At 36.6% G+C, this 24,452-nt stretch overlaps 1 protein-coding gene across 1 annotated transcript; it reads left to right on the top strand.

Moving 5' to 3' along the window:
* Positions 1 to 4,757: 4,757 nt before the first annotated feature.
* Positions 4,758 to 13,227, top strand: OLFML1 (olfactomedin like 1). Its single transcript, XM_005231471.3, has 3 exons — positions 4,758 to 5,189; positions 7,152 to 7,440; positions 10,781 to 13,227. The coding sequence occupies exons 1-3, from the start codon at positions 5,064 to 5,066 to the stop codon at positions 11,557 to 11,559; spliced, it is 1,194 nt and encodes a 397-aa protein (XP_005231528.1). The 5' UTR covers positions 4,758 to 5,063; the 3' UTR covers positions 11,560 to 13,227.
* The last annotated feature ends 11,225 nt before the right edge of the window (positions 13,228 to 24,452 follow it).

The following is a 24,452-nucleotide window of genomic DNA, read 5'->3' as shown; positions in this document are numbered from 1 at the left end:
AGGTCAGGTTGGATATGGCTCTGAGCAACCTGATCTGGTTGAAGATGTCCCTGCTTATTTGGAGGGACGTTGGACTAGATGACTTGTAAAAGGTCCCTTCCAACCCAACCCATTCTATGAATCTATAATTTCACTACCTCCAGCTGTAAATCAGTACAAATGAAATGGGGATTCGTTCTGCCACTTTTAGAGCCAGTTTTCATGAGCTGATTAGTTTTACCTGCAGGTTCTGCACATCCTGAGCTCTTGCTCATTCCAGGATGCACTGGCTTTCACCATTTTAGAAGGCACAGACCCCTAACGCTTCTGCAGCAGCAGATTGCTAAAGCCTACTAGCACCTGGCTTACTAACAGCTTTACATTCGTGTGTCTATCATTTTGGACCATCTGAACCATGCTTCCTTCTGTATGTTTTATCTTATTCAGAGGGTTTGTAAAAGGTGTGTTTCAGTGACGTTTGCTCTTCAATTTTAAAGGCTTGCGAGCCGCCTAGTGGAGGCTTCTGTCTGAATCCCAACATTCAGTGAAGTCTCCTTTTTATCACAGCGTATTACATTCCTTACTGGTATCACTCCTGACACTGTTCTTGTTGCTGAACATCACAAAAGGACGTCATTTGGATTTCATATGTTTGTCTTCTTTACAGAAATGTGAATTTCTAAGATATAAAACTGAACGTGGTCAAAAAAATAAGGCAGAATTGTAATTAAGTGTTGATTTCCCACTCTGACAAAAATATTTTCTAACCTCACAGACCTCAGCATTAGACAACCTCTTCAGGTAGTGGCCAGTACTAACAAGGAACTTAATTCTGTAGATCCAAGTCTGAACAAAATTAGAAAACACATAAGAAGACAATGATACACTATAAATTATTAATATAAAACATCATTTTGATTCATCAGCACCGAAACCCACCAAATTAGGCAACTGTAAACTAAATAGAATTGCAATCACAAAGTCACATTTCAGATAATTATTTCTTTTCCTCTTGTTTTGCCTATAACACATTTTATTAATGATCACGAGATGCAAACCCACAAAGGACACCTGCAGTGATGTATCTCTGATGCATCAGGCTGAGTAGCAGTTATTCTAATGCAGGTACGTATAAACTCAGTAATGTAGAAAGCTGTAAATCAGACTGTCTCTGATGTTTTCTTTTCATCTATCTATTATTGATTTACATGTAGAGGTTAACTAAAGATGAAAAACATAAGCAATTCTGTTTTAAGCCATTCTGGACTTCAGGAGTAAAATCTGATGTGTATCTGTATGTATATTACTTAGATCTAAGCAACAGGAGTGTGGGCTTTTTCAGGTTTGTAATAACATAGGCCACAGCATTAGGAAAGCATCCATTGCTCAGTAAAAGCCAAGGAAGAAGGGTGAAGAAGCTTGGGAGTCAGGGATGGTTCCAAAGCTCAGAAAGAAATATGTCAGGCTGGGTTTACAGAGCACACTGGGAGTCTAACACAGTTGCAGGCATGGACAGACCCAGCAATGACACAATGTGGTATATGTGTTATGGCTCTCATGGGACAACAAACATGTCTCATGATTCCTGTGAAGAAGTAAAGCATGCCTACAAGAAATCCCAGTGGGACTGGAGGCAAGTCAAAGAACTGAGGAAGACCTGGGACAGGAAGCTCAGAAGTGATGTGGAAGAGTTGGAGATCTGTGACAAATGACAGACTTATCTCAGACAAGGCAAGGAAGTGCCTTTAACAGCAACTTTGAGGTCTCTCTGGCTCTGGTCCTATCTCATGACAGGTAAGATTTCTCCATTATGAGCATGATGGAGAAATGAGTTTCTGCAAACTAGACTTCTAGTTTACTCACATTCCCCTTGACTGTAACACAGTTTGCAGGTACCACAGAGTACCACAAATTACTGCAAACAGCCTGACTTATTCTGGCTCTGCTTTAGTTCTACCAACTGAAATGCCAGAAAGAAACTGACTGAAAAAAACCCCAAAACCAACAAAATCAAAACATAGCATGAAATGGTGAGTGAAAAAGAGTGAAATAATATCTTAAAGAAATGTCATTTTTTCCCCAGTATCCACTCTGAACTGATTTCAAGATCACTTTTAACACAGAGAATACTCCATCCAGCATCTGAAATCAAAACCACAAACACAGATAAGGAGCTCAAAATGCCTATTTTCATTCAGAAACCTCCAACAGCTTTTGAAACAAAGACATCAAATGATAAAAAGGTGGAATAAGTGCAGCAAAGCAGCAGCATTGACAAGAAAAGAATACCATCTTACCTAGAGAGATAAGGACAAACTAGTGAAAAAGCATATAAACTTACATCAACCTACTTGTTTCCTTTTAGAGGTTTACCTGTCAAATCAATATACTAATAGGAAACCTATTCCAGAAGTAGTTCTCAAGAGAAAAAAGTGTTCATTGAGATAAGAACAATCTTTCTGCTCTGTTGGTGTGTAGTATCATGTGCACTGAGACCAATATCATCCCAGGCAGGCCAAGCAATCGTGTTTTAAAAAAAATAAATAAATTACATATATAGCTACTGCGTAGCTGGAAAAAATCCATGTATATGTCTACGCAGAACTGGAAAATATATAATAATTGAAGAAAAAACATCCAAAACAACAAAGCTCAGTTCATAACCACATGTTACAGCATGCCCTCCCAGAATACTCATCTGACATGAACAACTATTGCCATTTACCGTGATATTATAGTTTAATAACCACAGGACTGTCTCACTAAGATAAATCCTTGGAACCTTCCGATCTTTCAGCTGCTGGTAATTCTAAGAAATGATGGAGCAACTTTACAAAATCCAGTTTCTTATACAGCGTCCTTAAGCTTATACAGGATGTTTACCAGTTCAAGATATTTTGCTTTGTAAATAATTTGTCCCTGTGTTAAGATGAAGGAAAGAATCATGTATCTATATTCTTGATAGTAAGTTTTTAGTATTTGGCTTAGGGTATTTTATTGGCTTAGGTGGTCTGGATTCAAACAGAAATAAGGTTGCTCTGAAACTGGTAAATGGTATTGTTCATCTAGTGATGACTTTAAAATTTTCTGTAATTATTAAAAAAAAAAAAGAGAGAGACTACTTACAATACCCCTTCTAAGGAAAAAACTTTCAGTAAGGAGTTGTGCTATGACTGATGCTGTGACATACTCCAATAAAATTCTCTAAGAGACTACTGCGTTATTATAGATGGCAACCTAGACTACAGACTGCAATGAAAAAGAATATTAAAAGTCATAAAGTTAAGCTGCTACTTCATATTACCTTAAGATAGGACTTGCAGTCATAAGTTAAGTCAAGCATGTTCCAAACTGCAGGCAAAGTGTGATGGATTTTGTTTTACACAGATATATGATTTCGCCCTCCACTAAATGAGGAAATTAACCTATTGAATCCTATAGTCTTCATCTCCTGATCATTACCTTAGATTATTATGACAGACGTACTAAACTCAGAGAATAACTTTGAAGGATTCCAGGTTCACCTGAGAGGTTAGAAAAGGGATCATTTTTCTGTGTTCTTCCCCAGTATGGAAGCAGATTATTTTATGGAAAAGAAGATAGTGCAGTTTGTCAAGATGTTCCATAGGACATAATCAAGGAAGGCTACATGCTTCCTGAGGTGTCTGTTCTCAGTGCATAACCCTTCAAGGATCCAAGCAGGCAAGCTTTCTTTCCTCTAAGGCAGAGGTTCTGAAGTAAAGTGAAATGACACCGGAGTAGAGAACCAAGTATTAGCCTCTCTGTGCATCACTGACTTTGCCTGTAAATAGGAACTGGCAAATTGTTTACGCCTCTTAGGATAAAGCAATATTAAAAGAAAAAATAATGTGTGCAGTTATGTGAAGTTTGCCTGTAAAGCATGCATAGCTATACCTCTCAAAGATCAAGCAAATGGAAGTAAAAATCTGCCTGCTGTGACACATTTTCATGAATTCTGTCACAAGTCACATACTTACAAGCAAGGTAGTCAGAAAGAAAAGGAAAGCTGTGTGAATGTAAGGGGGGAAAAAAACTATAGAGAAAGACAAATTGAAAAGAAAAAAGTGAATAGGTGGGGAATTCTGAGAAAGAGAAACACAGACATCCAGTTTGGCTTCAGATACAAAGGCAGCTTTCTAACATCCTAACACATGGTTTCCTAGCAAATACAATGTTAGCATAGCCACATTTCCATTTCCAGACAAGACATTCAGTCATGGAAATTATGAAAAAAGACAAATAAAAATTGCCTCAAATCCAATAGACATGTAAGTTAATGACAATTAATTTTTAAGTCATCCTAAGTAAAATTATTATTCTGAAAGAAGATACCCATCAAGGACTCCATTAAATTGACAGAACTGTTAAGGATATTGATTTTAGCTGGAAAAGAACTTGTAAGAGAAGAAGGGGAGTAGAAAGATTTTTTTTGTAAATAATTTTATCTCTGGTTTTCAGTCCTACTCTAAATAGGCTGAATGCTGGATTTGAGAACAATTGCTTTAGACTGTTTTACAGTAACAGCTGTGATTGTTAAAATAGCTACAGACATTATGCATTAGATCTTCCTGTGAAAGAATGACCAGGGATCCACCGACTTTGAATCTTTGCTGATTTACACCAAGTACACACTGGACAGCGTTGGTCACATGGGAAAGGAGATGGGAGGAGAAAGGAGGGAAAATAAATTATTTTTATTTCCATTTAATAAAATTTGGCCTACAGGCTTTATGTGACTCAGTACGGAACATCTGGAATTGATCATAGGATCACAAACTGGAAAACAGTCATCTGGCTTCTAGAAATAAACACATTCAGTTCCTCTTCCAGAACTTTATTTTTTTAATGATAAACTGCAACAGCCATTTTAAGTCTTTTTAATACTTGTAGCCACAGTATTTTTAACTTTTTAGTACATTTCAGTACTACTTTTTCACATCGCAGCATCAGACAACTGTTAAATTTCATTTAAGCCTGGACTGGCAGTAGCATTTGGGATTGTCCTCCACACACACTCACACACAATTAACTCACTACTATTTTGCTTCAAAATTTATGAAACAATGGTAGTCTTGCAACTTCAATTTTTATTAGTTCCATTCCTCACAAGCATCATGGGAGCAGCACAATATATAATGCAAGATGCAGCACTGATGAACTACATTGACCGGCGTTTCCTATCTTTAGAGGTATGTGCTAGCTGTATCATTCTGTAATACTGCCTAACTGCAAAGAGGTTTGAAAATGTAAGAATTTTTTTCTGTGTATGTGAATACAGAACAGCTTGTATGATAAACAACATCAGGAAGATAAATATTGAGCTTCTTCAAATAAATAAGTAGAACTGTAGCTAAACCTTTAACTATAATGATTCCTAATTGCCACATCGTTATTTAATGCAGGATATAATTTCATAATATTTTTAGTCTGTTATCACTTGTATTTTTTATGACATCAGTAAATTTAGCTAAATATGCACATGTTTATAAGACTGTTGCAGTTCATCTTAGGGAGTAATATAACCATATTGCCACCAGTAGAAGTATTAATAAGGAGATAGAAATTTATTAGGTATTTTTCCTATATAGAAATGAATCTACCTGGAAAAGTAGTTTAAGACATCTTTGTGTAAATAGCAGTGTATCTGCATTTTAACTAGGAGTTGAAATAACCCCATTACAGTATCTGTTTTCAATTAATTGTATAAAAGTACCAGTACCTGCTTCTTTTTCTGCAGTAAAAAACAATGCAAATACCTTTTCAGTATCGATATGCTGTAATCATATATAGTATATCTTAAATCATCAATATATCCTTGGCTCATGACTTGCATTGGCTGACTTTCAGAGAAGTTTAACTTGCTTGATCTTGCATTCCCTTTTTGTACGAAACTCTCACTTGTTCACAACACAGAAAGAACTGAAGGATTAGCCTCGTATTCTGTTCCCATTGTGTAGACCAAGATTTAAATTTTCTTAGCCTTATAGGAAAAAGTTCACATGGTAATTTCCATTTATCTGGCACCCATTAAAAAAGATGCAATTCCACCTGTGACACTTGGTGTAAGGGGCACTAAACAAACAACAGGGAAAAGGGTGAGGCAGATACTGAAAAGAACACTTGAAAACACTTAAAATAAAGGTTTTATAGAAAATAATTACACAGCTTCCTGGGGACTTAAGGTCACATATAAATTGGGGGGGAAGGCCACACATAAAAACCTTGCAAAACAAACCAACAAACCTCCACCATCAAGTTTACACGGAACACATGCATACTGCACTAATTATTCAGTAAACTCAGGCACCCCCTAGTCAAACACCACCTTAAAATAAAACACCTTTAATCTATGCTCAAAGCACCAAATCAGAACACCCAATCTAGCAGTTGATAGATCACAATTGTGTGTTTGGGCTTAAATATTGGCTTGGTTTCCTCATCCTACCAAAGCAGCAGTTGGGTTTCTTTGTATGATTTTTACAGAAATGGCTGCATTACACATAGAAATTGCTTTTCCCACCTTTAAAAGAGTTAATAATTTGAATCTAGGTATAAAGAAACATCTGTTTGTTTGTTGGTTTGGTTTTTTTTTAATACAGCCAACAATTTGACCGAAAAACCACCTTCTCAAACACAGGATATCAGTATTTCCATTATTCATTTTAAATGGATAAAAAATAGCCACACTAGATACTGTCTTGGTCAGAAGAGGTGTATTTATGTGAAATGTTCACATTTGTAGATTTCCTGCAGAAAAAATTTTGGGACAGCTTTACCAATGATCCTACAGGAGGAGTTCTGAAAGGTTTCTGGAAAACAAGTAATCAGAGATCACGTGCCCTTAAGTATCTCTGGCTGCTTCCACCAGAGCACTTTCCCCTCTTTAGGAGCAAAACAAAGCATCTGGTTGTCAGTAATTACATCAAGAAAAAAATCGTGTATTTTAGTCCAGAACTGTGAATGCTAGTGCCAGTCTCATATGTCCTCTTTACATAGATATACAGCAACAGATTATCAGTCTAAAACAGATGGGGGGCAGGGGGACCAGGAAGGAGAGAACAGTACAGTTTAAGGTAATCGTGAATGAGCTTGTAATCTATACAGAATATACACATATATCCCTGTATTTTCTTCCTGTGTTCTAACTCAAGAAGAGGCTGGAAAAATGCAACCAAGACATACTGGAATACGTGGAAGAATTCCGAGACTTTTCAAAGATGGCACTGTCACGCCTGGCAGGACTGAACAATTATAAGGCTGAGATTAAAAGTGAAGTAGAGAATTTGCTAAGAAGAATTGAACGAGCACAAAGGGACATTGACTATTTTGGATCTGTCACAGATTCTAATACATGTGTAGAAGTACATGAAGACCTGGTGAAACAGCAGCTATTTGAAGAAGCAGAAGAAAAAAAGAAACTTAAACTCATGCTTAATGCAAGTAAGAACAGTTTACTTTTCAGAACTTTGATGTGAACAAGCCATCCCCTAGCCAATGCATGCATGCTGACATAGGGATAACAGATTTTCACAAGTTATGTGAATGCCACATATAATTGCATGTTTTGGCTGTGTAAATACCAGACTTACAAAACCCAAACCAAACCAAACAAAAAAACCCTACAAAACAGGTATAGGAGAGGAAGGGAAGAAAGTATAATGCAAACATTTATTTTGCAGAAACTCTATTGCCTATCAAATTGATTCTTTGGAAGCTGCTTATTATTGTAATATAGAAAGCCTCTGAAGGTGTGCTCTTCCAAAGTCCCAGAAAAAATGTCAGTGCATTTCTGAGTATTGCAGCTGTACCAAGGAATTAATGGTGGTCTTTGTTTTTTGCAGTGGGCAAGGGTCAAAACCTCAACTCAAAAGTGAACTCAGGAGTTAATAAAAGTCTTAATTCATTCCTACAATTTGCATCTGCTTTGCTGTCCTCCTCTGTTTTTCTTTCTCTCCCTCTCCCCTCCATGTACTTTTTCAAGGGAGCATATTGGCTTAGCTGCAAGCAAATCTCAGTTCTGATTTGAAAATTACATGTTAAGGTACCTACTATGAAGGATATATACACAATCTATACTTTTTTAAAACAACTTAAGTTTTGTAAGTATCTTTCTTAAGGTAAAGCTGAGTTATAGATGTAAATTACATATTGCAGATATATTTGAAATAACATGGTTCCTTTTCATTCAAAATTAGTAAGAAATGAAAACTAAACAATAAGAAATATAAACTGACATTTTTTTAAAAGCCAGGTGAAAGATCTTTAGCATCATCAATTACACAATTCCACTAACTTCAACGGAATTAGACTGATTTAATTTTACAAATAAGTTTGCAATTAGTTTCTTGAACTTTTCCAGCAAGAGTATTAAGGCAGATGGTAACAGAAGCAATCACCTATTCTGTTTCTAAACTCTAATCCTACACCACCATCTCTGAATATCAAGATTTCTTTTTCTTCATACATAGATTTTTTAAACCTTAGGCATTTTTTTCTGAGAGGCAGAAAAATTTAAAGATTTTTAAACTGACTGTGGTAAGGACACTTCGAAAGTTGTACCTTTCTCAGAGTTTCAGATGGGAAAAAATTACTTTCCATTTTCCCTTGTTAGGAATTATTACTTCAACTTTTATTGCAGCAGTTTGTAACAACCTCACTTCAGTCAATACTAGTCAGATACTTTTCCCATTGAAGTTGATAGCAAAACTAATCCCTGTGTAGATTTTACAGCACTTCGAAAAGACAGCAAGACCCTCAACTCTAGCAAATAGCAGCTCTGCTTCTATGCTATCATATGTTAACCAGAAGTTATGATTATATTGCCTGAGTCAATCTGAAACTCTAGCAAAAAAATGCTTTTTTTAAGTCCAGCTTTGTTACTGGTTTTGGTTCAAGTTCACAAAGACTTGAAAAAAACAAGTAGAATCACCTTTTTTACATGCAGTAAATGATAGAATCATAGAATCATTTAGGCTTGAAAAGACCTTTAAACTAGATCATCGAGTCCAACCTTTAACCCAGGATTGCCAAGTCCATCACTATACTGTGACCCTAAGCATCACATCTACATTTTTTTTAAACACCTCCAGGGATAGTAATTTCAACACCTCCCTGGGCAGCCTATTCCAATGCTTGATACCTCATCTTACTTTGGGTGGGAAACAGGAAATTATCTTTGCATATATTGGGGTATGATAAGAAACAGTGGGCTTTGAAGGTATCATTGTGGAGAATGTGGAAAAAATTTGGTAAACTTTTTGCTCACTGTGAATGTCTCAGTTTCTCAGTCTTCCTTCAAACTGTTATGAAAACCCAGGAGAGTTAAAAATCTTCTCTCAAGAAGAAAGATGCCATTCATAGATTTCAGATAGTAACCTAGTTATTTCTATCGCAGAGCAAGATATTGCTAAGGCTGGCTAGCTATTTTGATTCAAAGGTTTTAAGTTTTTAGAATCTATCTAATCAACAATCATTATTTTTGGGAAAGCTATTGTGCTTGCTCAGGGAAGGTGCATCCAGAATGAGGACTTCTAAGAAAAAAATCCATGCTGTAGCAGCACTATCTAAATGCTTTGGTTAGAGGGTATCAGTACACAGAAATGACATAAAAGTTGCTTTCTACAGGCAACTGGAAACTTGCCACTGACTTCAATAGGTTCATATCAGGCCAAATAGGGAGGCTGGTTTTGCTTTCTCCATTTCATCTACTGCCAGAACTTCCTGCCTTAGGGCTTTGTTTGTTCTGTTTACTAAAATGGCTCCACTTCACTGAAGGCAATTCTTTAAGTTTCAAATAGTGTCTGTTGTAATTTATGAGTGCCTTTGGTAATCAAGCTTGATAATATGCTTTGCAGTAGTTTCCCCTGGAAAGGATGGTATTTGATAGAGATCTTGGCATCTAAATGCCTGATTCTTCACAAACTTGGTGCTTTTTGGTCTTATCCATCTGTGCAAAGTGCATACAATATGAATTTAAGCCAAAAGTATAACTCGCTCTCCGCTGGTGCCAGTTTTATCCCTACAGTGAAGTAAATAACCAGGTAATTTCACCAGCCATGCTTCTAGCATAAGAATTGATAACACAGACATCATACCAGTTCATTAAAAGACCACTTTAATGTATGGGAATTCCTGATTCTGTGATCTATATATTTGTTCTTTGTGCTGCAGGTATTGGGAAGGGGAATGGGAAGATAACTCAGTGTTTTGGCTTTCTATAATGATGTTCTAATTTTATTAATCTTCTTATTACAAATGCAAATAAAAAGAGGCTAACAGAGGATAAAAGAATTTCTGAAACAAAAATACTATACACATGGCATATAAGGAAAATGGATATTAATTTGTATGACTTCAATAAGAAATAAATTTGGTTATTTTATTGTGCTGGTCTAAAACAGAAGCCACTTCTCTGAAGTAAAAACTACAACCCTGTAAAAGAACTGACAAGAACAACCACAGAATCTCTAACTGTGCTCTTGCTCTCCTCTCAGGTACACAAACAGAATCCCTTTTGGATAACACTGGCCTAATAGAGCAGAAAAGAACACACTATGTGTAACTGAAGATACTTAGTTTCCTTAGCAGGAGATGCTGGATATATCATATAAAATCAGATTCAACACTACTTACCATAGCCATGCTGCTGACACCTTTACTGATACATTGACCCTGGCCTTATAGTTGGATTAAAAAGAAACTAAGTAATTAAAAAAAAAAGAAAATTAAAACTTTCACAGATATTCTAATTATTTTTTTTTCTTCGGGTGTTTTCTTGCAGGTTGTGACCACATGCTTGCAGGTATTAAGTCCCTAAAGATAGTTAAGAAGACTGGAGATAAGCATGGCTCTTGGATGAAAGATCCTGGCAAAAAGCATACAAAGATTTATTTATTAAATGGTTCTGTAAATAATGTTATTTTTGAATTTGCAAATATCATGACATTCATGGAAAGCAATCACACACTAAAAGCTCGCAAAGTCACCTTGCCATTTCCCTGGGAAGGAACTGGCCACATCATATATCAGGGTTTCCTGTTCTATCACAGATATGGCTCCTTAAATGAGATAATTAAATTCAATATTCAGAAAAGAAATATAATTGACAAAATGCTGCTGCCAGGGGCTGGAAGGATTCCTGCCTATCAGCTTTCTCCATCTACAAAAATAGATCTTGCCATTGATGAGCAAGGGCTCTGGGCAATCCATGCAGAACCAGAGACTGGAGGAAACATCGTAATTACTAAAATCAACCACATAACCATGGCAGTAGAGCACACTTGGGACACATCATGCAACAGCAAGGATGCTGAAGCAGCTTTCATGGCATGCAACACACTCTATGTTGTCTACAACTATCCTAGTGGAGGCACTTCTCGCATTCAATGTGTTTATGATGTTTTGGGTGCTGTAAATACTCATGAAATCCCAGTATTGCATTTTCCAAAACGTCAGGGTAGCCATTCCACTATACATTACAATCCTAAAGAAAAGCAACTCCTTGCTTGGGGTGATGGATCCCAGATCATTTACAAGCTACACACAAAGCAGAAAGTTTAGCAGCTTTTCAAATACACTTAAAAGCTAGTAGTAAAATGTCAATATGATCATTGAAGTGTATTAAAATTACATTATTCCCATCTGTTACAACTTTCATCTATTTTACATAAATTTAGGCTTACACACCCCAGTGATCTTAAACTAATGTCCAATTAAGAATATGTAAAGACTCCATTAATATGAATCACATGATGACTAAATACCACATGTGTACACCCCCCCACACACAAACACAAATTAGTCTTAAAGATTAAGGTGAATTAAAAAAAAATATATCCATCTTTGACGTTCTCTTCCTATCAAAACTATGTATTCTGCTTCAGTGCCATGGAAATCAAATCAGAAGTCCTTACTGTCCAATACACATCATCTGACAACCTTCACTACGCTGAAGCTCACTGTAGGAAGCCTTCTTGTAAGCACTATAGAATCACATACCTCCAGAGAAATTATCTATAAAGTTTTAACAGGAGAGATTTATCATATCACAAAACATGAGTATACATCCTCACAAACATGGTTTATTTTTAACATACACTTCTTATACATTACATCAAGGCTATTCCTAATCAATGAACTTCTAGAGTGTTTCCATGAAATTTCTGCATTTTTGTTATCCATATAGCTGTACAGTCCAATTTTGATCCTGCCAATACACTAGCTGCAGCTAAATATTCAATTTCATCAGCTTCAATTTGCCACTTTTCAATTTTTTTCACTGTATCACTGCTTGTGTGTCAGAATAAATGTTCCTAGATGATCTGTTCTGTAACATACACTATTTTTGAATGTTTTACATACCACTCTGTTTCCTTTCTTATTAGTCTTCTTTCAGTATCTAGTTGTGAGGCATTTTCTCAATACTTCAAATTATTTCTATTGCTCATAGTGGGTTCTTTCTCATACTATCCTCCAACTCCAGCAAAATACTTGTACAGAAAAGGTAGCCCTGATGAGCACAATAGTATAAACGAGGGCATGCCACTGGTCAGTCCTGGTTTTGAGAGTACGACATAAACTCCAATACAAAAGTATTTTTGTTTCAAAAGTATTTTAAAAATCCAAACAAACTCTAGACATTTTTACTTGTGAAATAAAGGTACTGGCTGTAGTTTTTGGATTTTAATGACAGCTGTATTTCAGTTCAATAACAACAACCACCCCAATAAAAAATGATGCTTGAAAAGCAGTCCTCGGCTGATTTTACAGAAAGCTCATTTTGTTCTTTACACTGAAAGAGCTGTTGTTCTGTTTAAAAATAGCTTCAACAGAACAGCCAAACATCAGGGAATGATTTCAAAAAGGAGTTCCAGTAAACAACTAAGAGTGTATGGACTACTGAGTTGCAACAGTGCTACTCTGCTTTTAGGAAAAGAAACTACATTGTTCTAAGCAGCCTTAATGACTATAGCACTTAATTCTGTGTTACAGAAGCCATAGGAAGCACAGTTAAAGACATCCGCAGGCTGAAAGTAAGGTGGGCTGGCACTAAACTCCTGTGTGACCATGGGTCTAAAGGCACATTCAGCTATTTGGCCTTTTATTCCTCATGTGTAAAATTACAAACACAGAAATACAAAATGGTATTAGTCACCTTTGGAATGCTTTGAGATCTTTTACTGCAAAAGAATGTGTAGTTTTATTTACTTAAGAAATAAAGGCTTTTGATGTAAATATGGGTTGAGTCTGCTCTTTAGAAAAGGCATTCTTGCAATATGCTACAGGCCACACTATTACACAACAGAGAAAGCCCATGTTATTCTGTACAGAGATTTCAATGAGCAATCCTCAAAAGTTCAGGCAGGGTCCTCTCTGAACCTTGCTGCTCTGGAAATCCAAACTTCATATTTAATTAAAGGTACTGCCTACTTTTGATAAAAGGAGAAGTGTTTGTATGGATGAACTTGACTAGATTATTTCATATTGTACAAAATGCAAAAGAAATTCAAACAAGAAAATAGAATAACAAAGTTATCACAAATCTCAAAATTGGGGCTCAGTTATAAGGAGGGGCAAATTTTCAAGTCTTCTCCTTTCAAAAATGTATATGAACAATCAAACCATTTGAAATGCTGGAATTCCCAGATGTTAATCTGATATTGATTTGTTGGAAAATGGGCTGTGGGTTGAGGGAGCATATGAATATTGTGGATTGTAGTGACAACAGTTTCTGAGGCTTACAGCAGCAACGACACAGTTGAGAAAGAGTCATGTGAATATGGTCTGTTCTGCTATCAGTTAACATTCAGGTAAGAGAAAGAAGGCATAATTTCTCCTTCACCTTCCTGATAATTTTATAAATGTATACAGATTTGATTAATTTTCATGACTGGCAGCACAGAAACAGATATTTTTGAGAAAGTCAGAAGAGACATTTACTTAACTCTGGGATGAAAAAAGGCAAAAACAAGGGCTGTTTGGTCAGAATCAGAAAGAATCACAAATATCTGAGCGGAATAATCTGCTCCAAGATACCAGTCTCCAAAAAGAAAGCACAAAGTACTGCTGGCAATGCCATAGTAAGCCATGACAAGACTGCATGAAACAGGGCATTGACTTCCAGTTCAGTCCAAGTCAAATTGGTTGTTACTATGGGAATGAAATAGGTACAAGGAGATGAACGGAGAGAAGTCTTCATTGAGAACAAAAAACACACGAGTGACAGTTTATGACCTCTACTTTTACCACCTAGATAACATCTACTGCTGTCCCTATTACTCCAGTACTTTCATGCTGCACTTTCTCCATGTGTCTGTTTCATCTGAATCACTGGCTTTTTGCATCTTCTGTGCTGCATTTTCATTTTCAGACTCTACAGACAGGTCCTCTTGGGTTGACTCTTCTGCTTTGCTGCAGCTTTCGGAGTGGAATCCAGTGCTCTCCACTATGCCAGCAGGACTGTCATCCTTGCAAGAGCAGCAGCACTCCTCAGTGCTTTGGCTGTAATAAAGGTCCCTTTCCACTGATGCCAGTTACCTCATCCTTTTCTTGCATTAAATCATGACAGCCCCTTCCCCCACTGAGATCAGATATCAAGGTTTCATTGCACAGATACTCCTCATCTTCGACACCTGCCACTCTTTCTGCCAGCTCTTCTGAAGAGAGCTGGCTCAGGTCAGGATAATCTACATGGACTGTGTCCCATTTGCACTTAAAGGAATTGGGATTATCATGGACTGGAGAGTTTTCAGCCCTCTCTGATTTACTGACACCCGTACGATAAATTTAAGCTTTCTGACAACAGTGTGCTTTCTTTTCTGGACTTTGTGGATGCCAAGGATCTGTGGACTGTATGCTATAAGCAACTGCTTTACTAGTATAGGGGAATTTGATGCTGGGAGCATGGTGTCAATTATGCCAGTATAACTAGGTTTATTTTTACAGTGCCCATCAGAGATATGCTTCTTTCTCAGAAAATAATCTTCCTTTCTCTTTTTCTTCTTCCTTTCTATCTGCCTGGATCTGGCGGATGAGAGCCCCTCAGCATTCATGCAAGCAGCCACCACATAAGAAAAACACATGTTTATTACAGACGGGTTTATCACTAAGCAATGCAACTATTACATGCTTACTGTGATCCTGCTATGTAACAGTGCATGTTTTTCCCCGTGTGCTGTTTCCCAGCCTGTATGCTTGTCAGCAGTCACAGGACACTGCTGCAAAGACATGCATGGAAACTTAGGAAAGAAACTGCAGAACCAAAACCATTGAGACAGCTCTTCTAATACTGAAGAAATAGCTCCTCCTGAAGGCAAAAATCGGGATCTGCGGCTCTTTATTTGAACTTTACATGGGTTTGCATTGCATATGATAATACTTTTTTATTATACGTGCACTATATTGAACCCTAAGCCCAGAAAAAGGAATATAAAATCCAAGAAGTGCAGTTACAGAAAACCAACCAAACATACATACAGCTTCCATTTCCAGATGTGGAGGAACTCTAGCATATAGGCAAGGCAGTAGTATGTGTTGGGGAATGACAATAGGGAGTTTTCTTGCTGGAGAATTGGCACACTGCTTGGCATCGCTTACAGTGAGTAATGCATTTCAGTATTAAATAATTGACTACGATGGTCACTGCTTATGTTGCATTATATTGGTAAGAACTCTGCCCATACCATTTGTTTCTTCCCTAAGCAGCTTTATTTCTGTGCAGATTTCTTCATGATGACAGTTTCACCATTTATTTCTATTCAAGGTCTAATCCAAAGCCTGCTGGCGTAACTAAAAGATTCTAATTTCTGTTGTGCCTCATAATTCCACACTTACATATCTCTAGAAGAATCCTAATGTTTTGTTTTCTGTCTGTTTAAAAGTGGGCTTATTTGGACCTCAGAAATTGGGCAGTATTGGCATCAATACTTCAGAAAGTGGATTTGGAAGGAAGGCCAGATTTGTTTTTATGTACATCCCATAAAGGGTTGTTCACACTAAAAGGGGCATCAAAATGTCTATAAGTTGAAGATGTTGATCTTTTCTATTAAACATGCCATAAAATTCTATGATGTCATTACTGCAACTGCCGAGGGCATTTAGAAAAACAAAATGTTGCTAATAGTTGCCCATTTTTAAGGGATAGTACTGAATAAATGACCCTGCACAAGAAAGTAAATCACACAGGGAATTTCCCTAAGAAACAAGGTCTATAAGAAAGAAACCTCTTACAAGGGGTTACTGTGAAACACATTAGAAAAAAAAAAATATTGGAGCTTTGTTAATTTTCTTAGTATCTTAAAAGCATAAAATTATTTTCTTGTAATTGAAACTAACAGTTCATTTAAAACAAAAAAAACTTGTACTTAGTGACATGAAAATAAGATCATCTGGAGGTTGTATACAAACTATAAAGGGGGTGCACATACATGCACAGTATGGCAGGATTCTCAGTATTAGAAGCAAGTTTAATTTATGACTTTCCCAACATTTTCCAATGTTATATGTGTAAATATATGTGCTGCACACACACATAGACATACGCATAGTCTGAAAAAAAATGGTGATATGCAGTGAGCACTGTGTTCTTTCCTGCTGTCCACACTGACAGCATAAACCATTATATTAATTTGTCTTTGAGTTAATTATTGTAAAATATGCCTATTCTGTTATTTGAAACCCCTTTTAAAATAATTTTGAACATGTAAAATCTTTGTGGAAAAGGTTAAAAAAAATAGTTCTTAAACGCTTTCTTTGTGTCTATATTTATTACAGATAACCATCTGCTTTTCCTTCTTCCTTTGAGCTGACTTTTCAGTGGTATTGATCCATGCAGTGAGTCAATCCCTACCCCATGATTACAAGACTGGGGCTTTTGTTTCTCCTTTTTGAATGGCTTCTTAAGAGTAGGGGAACAAGGGAAAAAACTATCTGTGGAGGATGTTTTGTGATTTGAAATGCCTTAGAAGTATCTCAAAAAGTAAATACTTCTGGAGGTGGTTAATTTTTGAGAGTTCCTAGTTGACACCAAATTGTTTTTTTATTTCCCTGTACTGCCTTCATCAAACTAATGACTGTCTGAAAGATCCAGTGTTTGGGAACAGCTGTAGGAATACCCGTTTTAGAATGTGTTGGAACTCTATCTGCCTGTAAAGAAATTTTTTTTGTTTCTGACTTGTTTATTTAAACTTCTTTCTATAAGTAGAAAATGTAGGTGAGAAAATACAGGTGCTACACAGATGTATCTGTCCCCATAAAATGAAAAAGCAGTTTAGTTAGGGTTGTTTTTTTATTCTCAGAGTAAATAACTTCTAATTCGTCTGTTTTCCTTTGTTAAATAAGCCAATGATATCCCACAGAATTTGAGTATGTTATGGTCTACATTTCCTTTAAATTATATGGTGTTTAAAAAGTGGAAAATACCAAAATCGACAAAATGTCTTAATCTTGAGAGCTAATATTTAACCAGTCATGTTTTTTCCATAATGCTTGTAATATGTTATGTATGTTTGTACACAAGATTGTCTTGGCCTGTTTCAAGTAGTCAGGCATCTCATTTTTGTTCAGACCTATAGGGAGTTGTAGGTAAACCTACAAGAATGTGCTTTTACAAAGTATATTTTTTTTAATAAATTCTTTGGTATTCTGGAGTAAATGTATTTACTTACCGGTACATGCAATGGCTGATTTTTGTATTTTCACAGGTTTTACATTGTGTATGTCATAGAGGTTCCAGTGTTAGCCAATATAGAAATTGTGCAGATATATTAAATCTAATTTGTTTGAATCAACTATGTCTTTCCTTATCCAAGGCTAGAAATACCTACACACAGTAGGGAGGTTATTTAACATAAGGAGTTTCCAGCACTACTTAAACTGTATTTTTACCTTCAATGCCAATATGAATTCAAAACAAAAAACACAGCTGCAGAAAGTTATACTATCAGTCATGACTTTACCATATGAGTAGTCATTTTCAGCCTGTAAGTTCTCAAACTGTGAGCTCAAAGACTTGAAATCTGTACATACTGTAGAAATACTTCTCTTACCCACTTTCATGAAGAGGACAGTGAGATTCCTAATGACACAAGCTGAGCACAGGCCCAATTGTTTGCTGCCTTAGGTCCCTACCGTCCAACCACCATGTCCAGTTCCTGCTGCCTCAGTGCTGTTTTCTGTGAGCCAAACCAACTCTTTCCAGTTCTAGCTGTTGTTAAGGACTGAATTTTTGGCCTATTCATTTCTACCAAAATTAGTTTGGAAAACCATCAAAAATCCTGGGATGTAATTCAGTAAGGACAACAGCAAAGTACTACAGTTAGGCAGGAATGATCAACCGCACAACTACAAAAAAATCCAAGCTTGAAATATGTAAAAAGCTACTGGAAAGCCAAAGAGAAGCAACTGTCCTCCACATCTCTGATGGACAGAAATAATTCAAAATGCAGTCAGGTTAGACATCAGAAAATTCTCTGACTACAAGGCTAGTAAACATTGGCAAGATCTTTTTATCTCAGAAACTCTCAGTGACAGGAGACTCACAATTTCTTTTGTCGGGAACAATACAGGTTTTAGTAATCTTGCATTTTGACAGGTCACCACAGTAGATGACAGATCACAACAGTAGTTAGCAGCAGAGGAGGACTGGCCTCTGGGCACTATCTAAGCCATCCTGGGAAGTTAACTGAGAAAAATGAACATATTGTCAGGTGCCTATTTGTTTTCAAGGAATCTGTTCCCCTCCTGAAAACTGATGAAGCTCCAAAGATGAGAAAAATCACTTGACTGGACCAGCTTTTCTATATTTGTACATGGAACAGTCTGTGTGATCTAAAGTTATATTGATTTGCTCTGAAATATGTGATTGGGACAAAACCACTGAAAATAGATCATTTTATAACTCTTACCAGGATTCTCTTGTCCAGTGTTTGTGATGACGATGTTAGAAAGAATAATTTTATTAGAATGTTCAAGTAAAAATAATTTAAAGACAGCATTATTACATTAGATTGTTCTGTGACCTCAAAGTTAATAATAATTTTCTTATTCTTAGTTAGCTAGAAAAGGAAAGAATCCAACACATGAACAATTATTGCTAATGCAATGAGTTAGATCATAAACTTCTTACATGTTTATCTGTTATCCAAATATTATTTGATAATTAATCCTCTTTACGGTATTTTTGGGACCAGTACTTATTTTATATTTTGTACTTTTTTTTTCTAAATCCATGTAATGCTGGAAATTATCTGTAACCATTAACAAATACCCAGAAAGAATTAATCACTTTTGTGGGTTTTTAAATACAGTTCTATCAGAATATTTCATTTAAACAGCACGTGCTTTATCAGAATATTTATTTTAAGCAACACATATGCCCAATTGCTTTCTCTTTTCAAGGCCCAGTCTTACACTGCTTGCATTGTCACTGTCTACTTACTTCAACTGAGGATTAGAAGATAAAGTGTCAATGTAATTTCCTGTGTACTTAATAAATTTGAAATCAATACTGTCCCATGTAGACGGATGGCTCTCCCTGTAAGAGCTACAAAGATTCACTTCAGCATAAATATGCTCACACTGTATTTTTCCAAAAGCAATTTTAACATGTCTGCAAGATGCAAGCTGATTTAATGCCAGCTTTCCAGTGCCACATGTGCAGCTAGTAAAAACAACTTTGACAGAAAAGGTTTTCTTTAGAATAGGTGCAAAACATGATTTAAAGCCTTAACTCTTCTTTATATGGATCCAGAAAACTGAGGGAACCATCTGAAATCAGATATTTCAGTCCCAGAGGCAATCAGCACTGAGGCATGTGCAGAACTCATACCACTGTGGAAAATGTTGTCCTATCAAGATATCAAAATAAAATTCTATTTCAGTAATCTTTTTAGCAAAAGCAATTTTGCTGAATGCTACGAATTGCTTGTTTTCTCCCCCATTTTGGAAGCTAGTGACAACATCCAGAAAACATGCATTTCCTATTCAATTCTTTGGCCATAAAATGCAAACAAAAACTTGCAGGATTAACAATGACAGCAGTAAAGTCAAAATGTATTGCTCTAAGTTTACAGGACTTGCATATAGACAAACTGAAACAGCTTCCAGGCTGCTACCCCGCATCCTTTTCTTTTCGTGGAATTAGTATCATAAGAAAAACAATGTGTTCCCATCCTTGTTGCACATTTGATACAACTACATTCCTAGTCAATCTTACCAACAAATAATTTCTTATTAAATGTCAAATAAATATAATTAATCCCACAATTTATTAATACCATAACTTATATGATATATACTTTGAATAATTATTTTTCTGATCTAATTTGTACTGAAAACAATGGGGGGTTTACTAACCAATAAGCATAAAGGATGTACATTTTTTCTAAGTAATTTAAAATATATTGGCAATGGTCATATGTTGCAGAATGGCTGCGTGATCATGGCCATGACTCCCTTAAAGATCTTGCGACGAGCGAGGGAAAGCAAGCAGCCGACTCAATGTGAGTGATAAAGCAAGCTTCCTTATCAGCATGCCTCAGCATAGCTGCAAGGCCTGCTTCAGCTAACTTACGCTAACTTTGTTTCACAAAGATCTTTAAGGGAGTCATGGCCATGATCACACAGCCATTCTGCAACAGTCATATATTTGTATGTTTATGTTTTGACATGTACAAGTTAATATACATAAACAGGTAAAAATAAGGGCACACAACTGTACAAATATAAGACAATATGTCATTGTAGTTTTGCAGGTGAAATCATAACCCTAAAACCATCTATCTTAAGCTTATTTCATATTGTGAAACAGAGCACCTCCTTTTTCTTGAAGAGCAGATCTAATTTGTTTAAATTAAAACATTTGAGTTGTCCCCAGCAACCACCATCCAACATAAACCTTCATATGTTTATCAGACAGAGCACAGCACTGAAATCCAGGTGGTACAATTAAGTTGCAGTTGATTTTATTAGCTATGATTTTAGTCACTCCCTGTAATGGAGCTGTAAGACAAGGAAGGTGCTGCTTATCATATACTTCCAGCTAAAGCAAACTTATTGGTGAAATATTTATATTAACATGACATTTGTCTGATATTACTCACAATGTCAAATTAACTTCAACACTGTGTCCTGGTTTCAGCTGGGATAGAGATAATTTTCTTCCTAGTAGCTGGTACAGTGCTGTGGTTTGGATTTAGTATGAGAATAATGTTGATAACACACTGATGTTTCAGTTGTTGCTAAGAAGTGCTTACCCTAAGTCAAGGACTTTTCAGTTTCTCATACTCCACCAGCAAGCACAGTGCTGAGGTGACAGCACAGTGAGCCAGGTGCACAAGAAGCTGGGAGGGAGCACAGCCAGGACAGCTGGCCCGAACTAGCCAAAGATATATTCCATACCACAGAACGTCATGCTCAGCATATAAGCTGGGGGCGGTTGGCCAGAGGGGGCTGATCACTGCTCAGGGACTGGCTGGGCATCAGTCAGTAGGTGGTGAGCAATCATATTGTGCATCACTTATTTTTGTTGGGTTTTATTCCTCTCTCTCTGTTTTACCTCCCTTTTCATTACAAATAGTAGCAGTATATTTTACTGTATTTCAATTGTTAAACTGTTCTTACCTCAACTGAAGGGTTGGAGTTTACCTTTCTTCCCATTTCTCTTCCCCATCCCAGCAGGGGAAGGGGGAGTGAGTGAGTGTCTGTGTGGCACTTTGTTGCCAGCTGGTGTTAAACCACAACACACTGTAAGTATTAGCATTCATAAAAATCACATTTTAATTTCACCCTTGTTGTGTCTATGCTAAAAGAATTTGGTTGACTGTTTAGTGAGGAAATACATCATCACATGACTATCCAAGAGAAACAATAAGGAATGTTCATAAACAAGTTATGAATACGGTATGTACACAGAAATAGAATCCTTATATCTGACAATGCACAAGCAAGACAAAGGAGAAGCTAAATTAAAATCCTTATTCATTCCACTGCTTCAGGGAAACAAAAATTTAATCTGTATACAACTGTACTGAATAAAGTCAGAATTCTAGGTTCTCTATGAATGGTGAACCAGACTTTACAACAGAACAATACAGCTGTGGTTTTTAAAGGAGACTAGAAGTGTGTCTTTTTCTGAATATATCAGCTAAAAACCACAGAACGGATCTTAACGGGAGGAAAAAATAATTTAAAATACCAAAAAGTGAAACATTTCTCAGGCTGAACCTGTGTGTCACAACTCAGGCCTAGATGCAGAAAGTCACTGTCTTAAGCTACAAGTCATCATCATACCAGCAAGTTTTTGATACTAAGGTACTTCTTTTGGTTTGACATAAATTCTTATTTAGAAAAAACCCTAAGGATCATGACAATTACAAATATGCAAATAAATCTAGTTCCATAACAAGAGCAGAACATTTCTGCTAAAAAAAAAAAAATCAGCACCACAATAAAGATGACTGACTGTAATTATTTCCTGTTCAGATAGGATTTTTTAGGAGACATAATCTCCTAACTATTTGTTAACATAAAAAGTCAAGGACAGTTTGCATTAGGAAGCTGTAGAAAATAAAATAATACGTTATGATAACACACAGTAACAGATACATCTTAACTAAGTTTGAATGCATATAATAAAATTCAACTGCAAATTACCTGAAAAGGCTTGCTAACTGCCCAAGTATCACAGTGCTCATACGTAACTTTTTCTATGATAGATTCTGTTTTTCTTTGGACTAACAGAAATCATGGTAAAGCATAGGAGAAATGGTTTTAACTTTTGAACAGAGATAAGCTTATTTAGAGGCTTATATGGCTCAATCAGTGTGGAATCACTACAGGATTCAGAGGTCATCTGCAGTGAAACACAGGTTTTCTTGGGATCAACCAAATCTCCTGCAGCTGTGGCACTGTGATCAAGCTAAAAACAACCCAGGTACTTAACCTGGTTCTCTACCAGCTCCCCTCCCGATGTGTACATGAAGCCTGTACAGCATCTATCCCCAAATCATAGTCCAGTTCTTTTCCCAGAATGATACAAGTAAGGTGAGGGGAGCAGGAAGTTCATGATTTGTGAAGAATGTCTCTTGATTTCCCAAGTGGAAATGTGTATTTCAGGCAGCTCACAGTGGAGACTTTGATTTGGATTTGTTTACCTCCAACTGTGGAGATACACCCTAAGACTTTAGTTGGTGGTAAGATCCATGCATTTATGCAGAGACCATAAAGTACACTAGACATGCATATCAAATTGAGTGAAAAGGGCAAGATTATTTGTTTTGTCCATACAAGAGAGAGCAGAATTTTAAAGGTGCCTGATACTATTTATAATTCCCCAGTAATACCTTCAAATTTACATAAAATCTGCTGTGAATTCTAATATTCATCATCTTATATTGACTTTCTTTCTTGATAATTAGCTTTAAATTTATAGGCAATACATTGGAAAATTACTTAGCATGTGCTGTAGGCAGGTTTTATGATGTGAGACTTCAGATCCCAGTGCCAGTTTATTAAAAAAATAAACCAACCAAAAAAACATATATCAGGAGACATTTTTCTGGTGATTTCTAAAATATAATGGAAGTAGAGTGACCAGGGTGTGGGCAGTCACCTACAAATTAGGTTTACAGCTCAAAGCCAGGGCAGAGAGAAGAGACACATTAGCCTTGGGGGGGGGGGGGCGGAAATAACGTTAAGAATTGCTGAAAACCTGCAGGTCTGGCAGATAGACAAAATAGGTCTTAGGTGCTAGATCAAGTTTCAGAAAACCACACAGTTTCTCTCTGAAAGCAAAGAGAGAACAGAAGAAATAAGGAAATGGCTAAAAGTCAGACTACAGAAGGAGTCAAGAAGGGCTCTTGGACCAGAAACCAGTATTGTGTAGGAACAGGCTACATGTCCCCAGAGAACCTGTAAATCTAGGAGTTTCTGTTGTATATGTCAATCACAGTCAATTAGTCATCATTTCCAAGCTATACATGCTATGGTACACACATATAGGTTATCAGCTACTTGATCCAAGAAAATCATTAGAGACAGGGAGCTGCTGATTTTTTGTGTTGGTGGTTTGGGTTTTGGGGTTGGGTTGGTTGGTGGGTTTTTTCACAACAGATCTTGATGACTGCTTGCAGGCTGACTTTTAAGATAATCTTAAAATGCATATCAGCAAAGACTCAGTTGCCCATTCTTCTTTAATCTCCACAGAAGGTAATTCATCCTCTATCAAGTCACATCTTAGCAAAGAACAGAAAACAACAGAAAGCTGATCAGTAAACAAATCAAGAGCTCAGACATGTGACCAAGTTCCTGTCTATCAGCTGAGTCACAATAACTGACCTTGCCTGCTCTGGCTAATGCAGAGGCTAGATGAAAGTGGCTTAAGCTAATCTCCACTGCCTGAGAGTTGCAACAAGTCACACACTGCAGCTGGTTTCTGCAGCTAGGCAAGCATGGAG

This window comes from Falco peregrinus, chromosome 9 (assembly GCF_023634155.1).
Source record: "Falco peregrinus isolate bFalPer1 chromosome 9, bFalPer1.pri, whole genome shotgun sequence".
NCBI classification, from domain to species: Eukaryota; Metazoa; Chordata; class Aves; order Falconiformes; family Falconidae; genus Falco; species Falco peregrinus.
This window is presented reverse-complemented; position numbering and strand designations above follow the sequence as displayed.